This window comes from Prionailurus viverrinus, chromosome D1, assembly GCF_022837055.1.
Source record: "Prionailurus viverrinus isolate Anna chromosome D1, UM_Priviv_1.0, whole genome shotgun sequence".
NCBI lineage: Eukaryota > Metazoa > Chordata > Mammalia > Carnivora > Felidae > Prionailurus > Prionailurus viverrinus.
Window position 1 is genome coordinate 9,561,741 of NC_062570.1, and position 14,221 is coordinate 9,575,961.

A 14,221-nucleotide genomic window follows, 5' to 3' on the forward strand; every position below is an offset into this window, starting at 1 on the left:
CATGGGATGCCTTCCCCTCCCCTTCAGGGTCTGGTCTCTAGGATGCTGGGGGGAAGTAGGCAGAGAGAGGGCATCTCTTATTTAACTGGCCTCTGTGGCTCCTCTCCCCAAAGGCGGCTCTGCTTCTCAGGGTGACATTAACTAGCTATAGACAAGCCCCCATGGGGTTGGCGTTCAAACACCGGCTCTTCAAAGAACCCTTGCGGGAGCTCTTGCTTCTCTGACTCTGGAGACCTAAGCCGGGCTCCACCTTTTCCGCCCCTTGCCTGCTCTCCCCCACCCCCACCGCCCACAGCTTGCACCTGCAGAGGAGGGCCGAAGACAGCGCCACAGGGTCAATGCACCCCTCTCAGGACAGCTCTCTTAAGTGATGCAAGCCCAGCTACCTTCCAGAGTTTTCTCCAGTCCCATGGGAGACACATGTGCTTCACCATGGCCATACCTCTGGGCCCCGCCGTCTTCCAGTCCTCTTCCCCCCGTTGATGAGATCAGACAGGACCTGCCAGGGCACATCAACAAGTCACCCACTTGGAGACCAGGATGCCCACCTCCCCTTCTCCACCTTCTACAGGTAATTTCCTTGGAGGCTCCCTGTCGCTGGGCCTGAGGAGAGGAGTGGTGTACAATCCATTCCTCCATCACCCAGGGCACAGAGAGGAAATAACTTCTCAGCACAAATACCACACGGCTATGGCTTGTTTTCTCTCCACCTCCTCCTTCGCTCCTTTGTTTTCTTACATAGATGTGGGGGTGCGGGAGGTGGGTGGGGGCAGGTGGTGGTGTAGAGGGACTGTTCATCACTTCCTAATAAGCAGAGAGGAGGTGGCTTCCGGGGCCCTCCACGAGTTGGTGACTCTCTCCTTAATGGCAGTTAGTCCCTGCCTGTTGTTTTCAGCTGTGGGCCCAGCTCCCACTTGCGGGGTTTCAGCAGAAAGGTCACTCAACAGCCTTCAGCAGGCTTCTACAGAAAAAAAAGTGGCTTTAAAAAAAAAAAAAGTTGGCAGGGCAAGTCTGGGTGGCTCAGTTGGTTGAGGGTCCAACGTCAGCTCAGGTCATGATCTCGCAGTCCATGAGATTGAGCCCCGCGTCGGGCTCTGTGCTGACAGCTCAGAGCCTGGAGCCTGCTTTGGACTCTGTCTCCCTCTCTCTCCGCCCCTTCCCTGTTCGTGCTTTCTCTCTCAATAAATAAATAAACATTAAAATGTTCTAAAAAAAAAAAAAAAGACACAATATTTTTATCACAAAACCTGAGGCACAAATCTGTCTGTCAGCGATGAGCAGGACGACACATCTTTCTCGTGTAGGTACAGAAATCCTCTCCTGTCCAAAAGGTCGTCTCTCTTGTGTCAGGAGGGAAGGACTGTTTGTCCAGCTGAAGAAGGCAAGCAGCCGCTTGGTGACAGAGAACAGATCCCCCCGTGCCTCCTCTGATACCTCAGGGAGTTCATGCTCAGTCTCCCTTTGTCCTCCAGTCCCCACGTGACCCCAAAATTCCATCAACAAGCCACTAACTGGAAGACAAATCTGAAGAACATAAAATGCAGACACTTCAGATAAATCTAAGGAAGGAGAGTTATTATCAGTCGAGGACAGGATATTCCCTCTGTGATTTTCAGAGACTTCTCCGGATATGGGACAGCCCAATGTCAAGAAGAGAGGGCCGTTCTCTCCCTGCGGTCACCCAATGGACTGACGAGGACTTTGCAGTCCTTACTGTTCACTAGGAGCAGAGGGCTGGGTCCCGCTCCCAGGCTACTGGAAGATACATGCTCCAGGAACAGTGCCCTTGCAGGAATAGAATATACTATCCAGCGTCTGACCAAAAGAGCCACCGAATAAATGTTTTAAACCAAACTGACGCCAAGAGTCTTATATCTAACAGAAGACCCAGAAATGTAAAGAAAAAAATACCAAGTGAAATGCATGACGGTCACAGAGGGAGGAAGTGTCCAGAGCAGGCTGACAGGGGTATGGGGCCCTGAGTTGGGTCTCTGAGTTGGGGCCCTGGCGTACGGTCTGGAGGCTCTGCCTCCAAGGGCGTGGACAACTAGAAGAAGCTGAAGCCCAGAGGAACAGGCTGACTATCTTCTACCAGCTCTGTGGTCATAGGTAGGGCTCCCCTAGTCCTGGAGGCAGGAGGCATACCGAAGTTCCCTCTGGGAGAAAAGACTAGAAAAGATATTCTCTCACCAGGGCCAGCAAGATGGCAGACTGAACCTACCAAAAACTAAAGCTTGCTTGGTTTGATCTAATATCTAACCTGGACAGCATTAATAAATGAAAGCTACACTACCACAGTGTAACAATCCTGAAGCAGGTCACTTTCTTTATCCCCATTTTATCTGTGAGGAAACTGAGGCAAGGAGAAGTTATGTGACTCACCATTGTTTACAAATTTATAAGTGGAGGCAGGTTTAAATCTGATCCAATAAATCTAGAGCCTGTGCTTAAACAGTTGGGTTTGCTGTCTCTCATGAACAAGAGAAGAGGTCCCACCCCAGGACCACCCAAAGAACAGTCCTCCTGTATGTCCTATTTCCTACTCCAATTAGCAACAAAGGGCAGGTGGAACGACTCAGGGGAAATGGCCTCCTTCTTCTCAGGCAGTCATAGAAAGAATATTTAGGTTGACTTCCAGGATTTTCAGGAAGAAAAGAGTAACATTCCTTCTAATACATTGCAGTCCTGGCCTCCCAAAAAATCCTTGTCCTAAAACCCAGCTGTCAGAGCCAGCCATTTGATGAGCCACTGATAGGGTTGATGCACCACCTAGTGGTTTAAACTGAAAATACCCCTTAAGGATATCCCTGGAGAATCCAAGGCAAGGAGGAAACTGTGATCTGTCCAAGGCTGGAAAAGGGAACTGAGAAGAAAACCTACCCACACTCAAAGCCTTTCTATATTTCCCTAGAGCCTATAGCCACACATCATTAAAAGATGTATTTCTTTTGCTAGCCTGTCTAAGGGTTTACCCAGCTTGTCAGGAAAAAAGCAAGAACTAGAATCCAGGAGACCTGAACCCCAAACCCCAGGAGACCTCAACCCCATACTCCCTAATAGACTGAAAAACTGTGTCTCCTAAGATCTCTCCCCAGGACTGTAAACCACCCTGGAGATCTTTGGGCCTTATTCAGCATCTGGGGGAGACTCAGTAGAGAAGTTAGTGACAGTGAAGAAGCAGGGAAAGAAAGGGAAAATGGGAAAGAGAAGGCTCTTTCTTTTCAAAGAACAGTTTCCACTGATCTTATGCAAAAACCTTGGAGTAACAGAAGGGCAATAGAATGCACTGTTTCAGCATGTAACCCTCCTTCCTTGCTCTTTCAGGCGTTGTTAGTGGGTGTCCATTCCTTGTGTCTTACTTAGCACATGTTAATGAGCAGCCCAAGGAGGCCAGACCAAGGTCCTACAGACCAAGCAAGACCAAGGCTGCCCGTGCACTTCTGCAGGAGAGAAGTTGGCAGGCCAGGTCAGCACCTCCAGAAGAAGTCTATTGTAGATCAGGCATGTCACATTGGAGAGTTACAGGAAAGAGAGGCAGCTAGGAGATACAGTCTGAGAGAACAGGATGTAAATACAGCTTCTAGAATGCAGAGCCGTGCTCGTGCTTTGGCGTCTGATACAGACAAGGCTGTTAACTGGTAAAGTCAATTCAGAATGGTAGGGTCCAGCCCCAGGAAACCAGGCTGCTGACTGGGCTCCCTCCTCTCTACCTCTAGAAACCTAAGGGGAATGGAGAAAGTCCAAGCAATCAAAGGATCAGACAGGAGAGGTCTGCACAGACGAAAGTAGATCCAGGAAGCAGCCAAATGTAGCGTCAATCAGTGCCAGGTTCAGTGGCGGTCCATCTACAGAGATTGGTCCCAAGTCAGTTGAGGTTAGCATTGTGCTCAGTGTAATAGCCCCCTGACTCTGCAGGAACCAAGGTTCTGGAACATATTCTCAGAATGAGCCTCCAACTGTTCTTTTCAGCCCCTAGACTTGATTATGTCTACAGGCACCCCAGCCCCAGCAAGCCTCCCCGGTACTCAGACCAAGGCAGAGGACAGTACTTCCCCTATTTGAGCCTCAAGAGTTCTTGCCCTTAACCATATCTGGACTGGCATCACAGTCCACCTTTCACCTTCCTGTTAGTCTCTCTGCTCAAGTTCCTAAACCTCCAGGCTCTGCTGACTAGGTTCTCTCTTGTGTATTTTGGCTCACCTCTATTTTCATTTCTCAACGTTGGTTCCATCCTCGAGTGAAGTGTGGCTTCTTCACCTTTGTTCTAAGCTGAGCTCAGGATATGAACATTTTCAGGAAATCAGGAAGAGAACAAAATGTTCCTAGTGGAGAGAACAGTGTGAGACAAAGCTTGAAGATAATGAAATGTGGGGAAAACCTAGGAAGCAGTGAGCATAAGGGTTTAAGGTACAAGCGAAACAAGATTCTGAGGGGGTGGTGAGGGCCCCCTTGTGGAAGACCAGATGAGAACCTGTTCCTGCACTTGGTGAGCTCTAGGGTATCTTCTAGGATTTCAAGTTGGGGAATGAATGATCATAGCTCTGAGGTTGGTTGGGATAGGGGGAGTGAAGGGGGCGGTTGGGAATAGAGAAACTCATAGAAAACCAGCACAATAGCCAGAGAGGAGAAAACACAGACTGGAACAAGTTAAAGGTCCAGAGAAGGAGCCTTCAATGGGAGCCCACAATGGAGGCAGGACTGACAAGATTTAGCAACCAGTTGAATGCACAGTGGCAGTGACACACAAAATCATGGTTGTCTTACAATCAATGGCGCCTTAGCTTCAGGGAGAGACAATATCCAAATAAAGGCAAAGACCTTCTCATCACTGAAGACCAGGCTGCACCTGACGAGAATCTGTTTGCTATGGCGGCTCATCACGTCCTCCAAGCTCCTCCTGGAAGTATGCTCGGGCCAAGCTTCAGGCAAAGCTCCTGCCAGGAAGCCGGAATCCCTCAAGCAGGCTCACCTACCTTCCCAGGGATGGGAATGGGTAGGCATTCACCTTCAGCACAAACATACCAGCTCCCTCGGCTTTTTCCCCAATCCCTAAGGTCCCCTCTCTGAGGGATTCTGGGAATAGGCTCAGGAAAAGGACTGGTTTCTTCAAGTGTAAGGCTCAGAGTCCAAGAGCTCTCTTCTGGCCCTGTGTACTTTTCAGCAGATAAATCCATCCCCCTTCCCCTGTGCCGAAGAGATCCTTTGAGCGCTTTCATGCTTCTTGGAGAATCCCGAGGGTGTCACAGAATAGTGTAGCCTGCGAAATAAAATTACTGCCTCCCGAAGGCTTCTTAGGCCATCTCATTCGCCCTCTCCTATGGCTATGGGTCAGCCTCCCCCAGAAGCATGTCCTGCTGCCAAAGAAGCCCCCTTGGGGAGGGGCCTCCAGACCCTACCAGTTATGGCTGTAACTCCATTGTGCCTCCGGCAAAACACCAGGCTCAATTTAATGATTTTCCTCTGACCTAGCAGGTCCAGGGCTGCGTTTCCTCCCATGCAAATTGAGGAATACAAGCTGCCTGTTGTGTGCCCCCCCCCCACCCAGTGGAGAAAATCTACCAACCAAGCTTCCATATGCCCAAATGCCAGAGTATTTGCAAAATCGTTATTTTCAGATTCAAGGGAAAGCTATGGCCATGAACCTGGCCACATGTAGAAGGACCGAATGATAAGTGGCCAAGTACCCCCCCCCCCCACACACACACACACAGTTACAAATCCCAGGCAGGTGTCTCTAAATGACAGTTCAGCTGGCTTAGAGTGGCCATATCTGGTACCTAGCCTGCCCCTCTCTGTACCTCTAGTCCGCTTCAAGCTGTCCTCACCTTTACTTGGCAAACTATGATGGCCAAGCCCCTCCTCTGCTCGGTCTCCATCAGGATTACGATGACCCCATCTTCAATGAAGCAGAACCCAGTAACCTGCCTCCATGCCATAGAAGCAGACATATAGCCGCCAGAGCCCCACCAATCTCCACACCTATCCAAGTATAGGGAGAAAAGAAACTTCTGTCTGCGTGTGAGAACCCCATTGGGCCCACTGGGCATGTGCTTGCTCATGCCTAAAGGAAAGACATGTGTCTCCTTCCTCTGCTCTCAACACCTGTAACACCAAATGTGTGGATTTTCACACATGAAGCAATTCTCCAGTTCTCAGCAGATGCCAACGGGGATCCTACAATTTAACTCAATGTTGACACTAACTACCCAGAGTGAGTGCAGACCCCACAGGCTAAGGGCTTAGTCCCATAACACTGCCCCCCCCCCATTTCAGATGCCAATTCCAAGTCACAGGTGGTCATCTGTACCCTTGACTGAAGCCAGACCGACAGGAAGTCCCATGAGCCCTTCCTTGGATTCAATAAATTTGCCATAATGGTTCATAGAACCCAGGGAAATGGTTTACTCACTATTCCTGATTTATTATAAAGGATGCAGTTGAATGAAGCAGATACCTAAGCCGAGGAGTGTGAAACTTCCATCCATGCCCTCTCTGAGGGTGCCACCTTCCAGTGCCTGGACATGTTCGCCAACCCCTCAGCTTTCTGGACCATGTAGTTTAGGGATTTTCATGGAGACTTCATCATACAGACAAAAGCAGTTATTTACTCAGTCTCCAGCCCCTCTCCCCTTTCCAGAGGATAGAGCATGAGGCTGAAAATTCCTCTGATCATGGCCTTGTCTTTCTGGTGACCAGCTCCTATCCTGAGGCTACCTAGGAGCCCACCGAGAGTCACCTCGTTAGAGCAAAAGATGCTCCTGCCATCCAGAAAATTCCAAGGGATTTAGGAGCTCTAAGCCAGGAACCAGAGTCAAAGACCAAATATTAGAAAAAAACAAAATGCTCCTAGCGTCCCTGTCATTCAGGAAATTACAAAGGTTTTAGGAGCTCTGTGTCAGGAACCAAGTGCAGAGACCAAATATATATTTCTTATTATGTCACAATGCCCATTCTTTTCTCCATTTGAGAGGCATGTGAAGCCTCTCCCTTCTGTTCCCACAGCCTATAATAAGGGTGTCCCTGGACCCCTATGCGCTATACCAGTAGAGCACAGCCACTGAGCAGCCTTTCCTGCTCCCCGTAACCATCCTTAAAGACAGGCCTGAGAAATAGGGAAGCCCTGGAACAAAGGCAGGGTGGGGGAGACAGGGTGCCTTGGTCCCTGCTTTGGCAGGCCTGCCCTGGGGTCCCTCACACCTGCCCTCCACATCCTCACCCATAACCACCTTAGAGCAAATGTATCACTGAAGCCCCTGCCAAGTTGTCAGGAGCTACCCAACCCACACAGCAGGTGCCCAGTCCTGGAATGAATAAAAAAGCTGATACAGAAACATTGTGGTCGGAATATCTGAGGGGTGTTCCCGATACAAGATAAAGGAGACAAATACTAATCGTGCCTGAGCTATGTGGATCTGTGTTTATTCTACCAAAACATACCCTTGTTTCACTCTCCTCCTTAACGGGCTGCCCCAGACCATCACTAGATCTGACTTCGACCCAGCGTCCTGCCTGACTGTGTCTGTGCCATGTTTCTGAACCCACCAGCAACTAGAGTAAACACAGACAAAACTTGTTGCCAACACACCCTGCCAGCAACAGCCATCCACTCCAAGCTGCAAAAATTTGTTTCCTTGGGATAAGAAAGCAACCTTTCTGGGATCTTTTCATTTAATTTTTATTTAGCTTGTATTTAATTCTATGGAAACAATTCTGGAGTTGTACGCAAATACAGCACAAGAAAGGATTTTTTTTTTTAAGTTTATTTATCTTGAGCGAGACAGGGACAATGCGAGTGGGGGAGAGGCAGAGAGAGAGGGAGACAGAGAATCCCAAGCAGGCTCTGCACCATCATCATGGAGCCTGATGCGGGGCTCGAACTCATGAAACCATGAGATCATGACCTGAGCTGGAACCGAGAGTCACATGCTTAACTTAAGTCTGTGCCACCCAGGTTCCCCTAAAGGGTATTTTAAAGTACAAGCAAGCATCTATTGCAGATCAATGCATTCCAGCTTTTCCAATGACATCTAATATCTGAAAAACTTCTGCAGGATTCTGGACTTTTCTCCATTAACCTGCCTCTAGAAAATCGTCATGTCTTTGAGTTTTGGATACAGGACCAGCCCAAATGGAAATGGTTACAAACTCTTCAGTGGTGTGTTCAGATCATGGAAAGACAAAGGTGATACTCATGGTAACCTTTCTTGATGGTGCAAAAGAACGAAATCCCCCTGATATTGCTGCTTGTACCCAGAAACTGTTGTTTCTGGTGGATTCTATGGCAGGGCTCCCTCAGTATGGCCGGCCCTCACTGGGGACCTACTACATGCACAGCACCACCAACGCCAACACAGTGAAGTGCTATGGGAATATCGAGAAGAAGAGAAAGATAGTCTGGTCGGGGATGAGGGACGGATATGCAAACCACTGACCTGCATGGAAAGCAGCATGAAATCAGTGCCCTTGGAGAGATTCAAGCGAGAAGCACCATGAAATGGGTCATTAAATTCATCTCCGTGAAGATAGAATTGGTGCTGAGTCTTGAAAGATTTGTAGATCTTTAATCCCCCGAAGTGAGGGCAGCATGCTTCAATGTGAGAGAATACTGTAAACAAAGGTAAAGAGATGTGAAAGTCGATGACTTATCTGAAAACCCCCGAGGTATCAGCTACAGCAAGTGCAGGGGGTAGGGGGCAACCTTCAGTATTTATTAAGAATTTCGTGGGGTCAGGAGCACGTTTCAAATGCAGATTATCCGGCACATTGCCAGATGCTGTTCTCCAGATCCCACTGATCCGAAATGGGGTAAGGGCATGTGAGAGATACAGCCGGGTTAGAGGACCAGTAGATCATACCTGTGTCAAGTCCCGAAATTCCAGGGTTGGTCTTATGCCAATCCTGGCTGACTCTGAAGGTGTTCAGGAACTAACTCTATTCGGGACTGGGAGACAGAACCAAAATTACGTTAAGAAGCAATTCTGGGTTCTTGAAGATGAATAAGGGAAATGTCAGAAAGTACCTAAAATCTGTGTTTTGCTTTGTTTTGTTTTTGCTCTAGAGGAGTTTATGACACTGAGTATACATCAAAAAGGCTCTTTAAAAAAAAAATAACAAGTTTGTTTTAAAAGAGAGCTATCTGGGGGCACCTGGCTAGCTCAGTCGGTTAAACCTCCGACTCTGGATTTCAGCTCATCATGATCTCATAGTTCCTGGGATCGAGCACCCTGTCGGGCTCTGTGCTGACAGCATAGAGCCTGCTTGGGATTCTCTCTCTCCCTCTGGCTCTGCCCCTCCCCTCACTTGTGCTCTGTCTCTCTCTCTCTCTCTCTCTCTCTCTCTCTCTCTCAAAATAAATAAACTTTAATGAATAGATTAATTAATTAATTAATTAATTAAAATGTAGCTATCTGGGCCCTATTTCAAAGATTCTGAATTAGAATTGGATGGGGTATGGGCACAGGTGCTACCTGTTACCAGCTCTGGTGCTGATTCTGAGGTACTACCAGGTTTAAGAACCTGTACCTTAGATCATATATTTATGTTTTGTGTATAATAAGGCTATCCAATTGTATTAAAATGTATTTATTTTGTATTCATTTTGATTTTGTGTCTTCCTAGAATTCTATCTATATCTGAAAGATGCCTAAAAACTGTATACTCGTGATATATACCCCTAAGTATATACAGGCATAGAACCTATATTTCTAATTGGGACACATGAGCTTTTCCATAAGCACTATTTTTTGAAATTTAACTCCAAATTAAATTAAAGAAATAGAAAAAGCTGCTGTTGTTCAGAAAACAAATCGTCGATTTTTTGCTTCTACAATAAACTTTTAAGAGAGTTTGTTCCTAGTGGAAATTCATTGTTACTAAATAAAAATCTTGAGGAAGAAAAAAATACCTTATATATAATCCACATTGGGGATGCAAATTGTAGAGAAACAGACACCAAAGGATTTGCATTTAATCAAATCTAAAGCAAGTCATTTCAGAAGCATCACTGACAGGTACAGAAGCCTTTCCCATCAGGACCAGGCTGACCTTTCCAGAGACCAGGATCCCTTATCAAGGAGAACACATTCACCAGATATCCTACATTGCCGTTAAGAAGGAGATTCACCAGAACCATCCAGAATGGAAAATGGTGAGTCACTCTCAATTATTAAAATTTAAAAAAAAAACTTTAATAATCCTAATGTTTATTTTTGGCATCACAAATTCATAATGCAGAGCAAAGGGCAAGAAGAAATAGCCCTAAATTCTGGCTAGAACATATAAAAGTATAAAAACGCGACTAGAGACCAACAATTTAGAACTCTTGGTAACGATTTCATAATTCTTTCACATTTGGTTACCAATTGTTAGGTTTACTTTTGCTGCCTAGAGCTTAGGTAGCTATCTGTTTTGGAGACCAGCTCTACTGAACATCATTTTTATACAACGAAGACTTAGGTATTACAGCACTCTTTTCCAGGCGAGCGAAACGTTGTGTTAAATGGAACAACTCTCAGTAAGCTCTCAAAGTTAAGGAAGGTGCAGGAGAGGAATCCAGATTTATAGAGAACTCGAAAGGTCTTTTACTCGTGCATCTTGATTTAGGTTCTTAGCCTAAGAATGGAGGGCTGTCCACATACGTGTGATAGAGAACAGCCCGAGGTGTTGTCTCATGCGTTCAAACTGAATATAGATCTTTCCCAGTTTGTTCACTCTTGAGGACACAAATGCGAGTGGCAACATGGAGTAAAACCCACCCATCCAGGAACAAATTTGAGACTAAAAAATTAGAATTTTAAGTGTTAACAAATAATGACAGAGTATTTCAAAAAATGCCTTGTGAGGTACCTTGAAGGAAAAATTGGTATTTTTTGTAAATGCCTCAGCTCTTCAAAGTCTGATCTCAAAAAATAAGCGGATAGAGCCATCACACAAGTGCATCGGTGTGCTGCGGCACGGAATGGGTTATTGACACAAGTGTTAAGTTTTGGATGCAGCCGTGAGGCTTTGGGTGGGAGAAGGGTCGTCATGGGGAGGGGTCTGTGAGCGAACCGAACTTGTGCAAAATCCTAACATGCTAACTAATTTGGCCTCACTTAAAAATTTTAGTCTTTCTTTCCAGTTGAAGCTTTCATAAATAGTATATATTATTTTCTGCCTAGCAGTTGATATTTGAACACTTCATTATTAATTGCTGAACTTGCCTTTCCTTGTATCCTTCTGGGGGTTTCCCATATTAACCCTGACATGACAGGAGCCCCACAGATCTGGAGTGGAATCACAAACACCAAGCCCCTAGAGAGTGTAGAGCTAGCACATTTTATTCCTACGTGGGTGCCTGCCTCCCTTCGGCAAGGGGGCTCTGATCCTCAGTGAGGCAGGCTGAGCTGGGCTAGGGCGGTGGTCAGGGGCCCCCGAGCCGCACACCGTAGGGACACCGGACTGTCCCAGACCTTATTCTTGGTACTTCGCTGGCAGGCCAAGAAATGGAACAAGCATGGATGTTGTCCATCAATTACCCCCATCATTCAGGATTTTTATTCTAATCTGTCTTGAGTGAGCATGTGCCAGCCCATCATCTATTATCTGAATTTTTCTGTCACCAAATGATAGAACCCAAAATATGAATTGCTCTTTCCTGAAGTTATGGGATGGTTTTCTATTTTATTCTCTGTTTGTTTGTTTGTTTCAAATGATCTCTGTTCCCTTACCTTAGATAACAAGCACCTGCTTAGGGACAGCAAAGAAGTGTATTCCAGACAGGTGTTATCAAAAATAGTAAAATAAGTAAAATAGTAAAATAATACGGTGTTTACTTCAAATAAACACTATAAATGTGTTTTTGTAATATAAATTTAATATGCATTTTGTTTTATATTTTATATATTTATATATATAACTTTATATATATTATATATTATATATTATATGTATTTATATATATTTTATAATTTATATTTTACATTTTAAAATTTATATTATTTTGTTTTAATGGAGAAAATGTTTAATTTTCAAAAACAATTTTAAAGCAACAGTGCCATTAAGTGTACTATGGGCCAAATTCTTTATCAGAATAGACAGCAATAAGGAGAGGACGTGACTCAGACAATCTGCTGCATGTACATAATGACAATATGGCAATACAAAAAACTTTTTTTCCAAATTCTAAAGGATAAGTTGATTCTTCATAATATATTTGCTTGTGCTTTCTCTCCGGAAACACGGGTCTTTGTTCTCTCGACAACTGATCTGAATGCAAGTTTGTATCTAGGGGTATTTGAATAAAAACTCTCAAGCATCTCCTGGTTTATGCAGGTGTGGATTCTTTAAATAGACAATGCACATGGGGGAAAATGTTTGGGAAAAGGAATACTGATAGAATTTTTGACTCCTCTGTAAAGAGGGAGGGCAGGAAAGGTTAGAGAACTTTCCAGAATCCTCAAAACACCAAGAATAGTCCAGGTGACAGTTTAAAGAAATTGTACCAGGTTCCACTGCTTAATTAAAACTTATATGAGGGGCCCCTGGGTGGTTCAGTCAGTTGAGTGTCTGACTTTGGCTCAGTTCATGATCTCGCAGTACATGAGTTGGAAACCCGCATCAGGCTCTGTGCTGATGGCTCAGAAGCCCCAGTGACAGGGTTTCATTGCCCCTCTCATGAAAATGCTGTCTCCCACATTCTCAGAATATTTATCTTTCCAAACCTTATAGCCTTTCTGTGCCTTCATTTTCCTCTAAGGTATTTTATTTACTCTACAAGTGTTTATTGATCATGTACTAGGTGCCAGATTCTGGACACGATATTCCTTTCTCTATAGTCCATCTTTTTTTCACTTCCTTGATGCTAACACTCTGGTACATTACATACCTTCATTTTTTTTTTATGTTTATTTCTTTTTTGAGAGAGAGAGAGAGACAGAGCGTGAGCAAGGGAGGGGCAGAGAGAGAGAGAGGGAGACCCAGAACCCAAAGCAGGCTCCAGGCTCTGAGCTGTCAGCACAGACCCTGATGCAGGGCTCGAACTCACCAACAGCGAGATCATGACCTGAGCTAAAGTTGGACGCTCAACTGACTGAGCCACCCAGGCACCCCAATATATGCCTTCATTTCTGACCTCTCCTCCCTGCTTCCACCTTCCCTGTCCCCTGCGGTCCCCTGGACATCAGAACTGTAGCTGCCACTGAGGCTCAGTGCTTGGATACCTAGTCTCCTATTGCCACAAAGTCTTCCTTTGAGCCCTTTATTTTTGTAGTTTTGGTTACCACAGTTTTAAAGGTGTTTCTTAGAAGTGCTGGTCAAAGCCATCATCCTATCTATAGGGTATTTGAATTTGATTATGCTAGCACAACCTCAAAGTCACCATGTTCAAAAACTGAACTCTTATTTCCCCCATTAAAACTGACTCTCGGGGCGCCTGGGTGGCGCAGTCGGTTAAGCGTCTGACTTCAGCCAGGTCACCATCTCGCGGTCCGTGAGTTCGAGCCCCGCGTCAGGCTCTGGGCTGATGGCTCAGAGCCTGGAGCCTGTTTCCGATTCTGTGTCTCCCTCTCTCTCTGCCCCTCCCCCGTTCATGCTCTGTCTCTCTCTGTCCCAAAAATAAATAAAAACGTTGAAAAAAAATTAAAACAAAAAACAAAAAAAAAACTGACTCTCTTCCCTGCCTTCCTGATTGTTCTTCTTAATCCTGGTGGTCTTTTTTTATTGTGCATATGCATGTGTGTATGTATGTGCATGTGTGTGTTGTCTTTTGAAAGTTTTCTTAAATCTGTCTTTTCCTTGTCATTTCCACTGTCTCTGGTTAGCCTCTATTTTACCTTTTCCCATCCTCTGTGGTCCCTCGCCCTCAAACCCATCATAGGCTCTATCTTCAGATTAATCTTCCAAAACGGTATTCCAAATCTTCTCCCCAAATGATAAAATCACAAGATTCTCCTGTTCAGAAGGCTTAGTGGTTTCCATCACTTACAACATAAAGTATAATTTTTCAGTCTGTTTTTCAAGACCTTCAACATGTTCGTTAATGTCACCACCACCCCTCCCCGACTCCAAAACAACAGGATGCTTTCAACAAATAATTAAGAAATAATTAAAAATAATTACTATGTGCCAGACACCATCCAGGCATTGGCCCCTGAGATGTTTCAGTGAGTAAGAAAACAAGCAAATATCCCCACCTTCGTGGAGCTTACATTCTAGCAAACAGCAGACAGCAGTAGGCAATAAA

General features: G+C 45.5%; 1 protein-coding gene across 2 annotated transcripts in view; it reads left to right on the top strand.

The window, feature by feature from the left end:
• Positions 1 to 10,071: 10,071 nt before the first annotated feature.
• Positions 10,072 to 14,221, top strand: part of POU2AF2 (POU class 2 homeobox associating factor 2) — a 36,681-nt gene continuing 32,531 nt past the window's right edge. Inside the window, exon 1 of one of the 2 annotated variants that reach the window (XM_047879419.1) lies at positions 10,072 to 10,147. In XM_047879419.1, coding sequence (XP_047735375.1) covers positions 10,138 to 10,147 — 10 coding nt within the window. In that variant the 5' untranslated portion in view covers positions 10,072 to 10,137. The remainder of the gene's footprint in view (positions 10,148 to 14,221) is intronic. The other variant, XM_047879420.1, reaches the window with a different exon arrangement.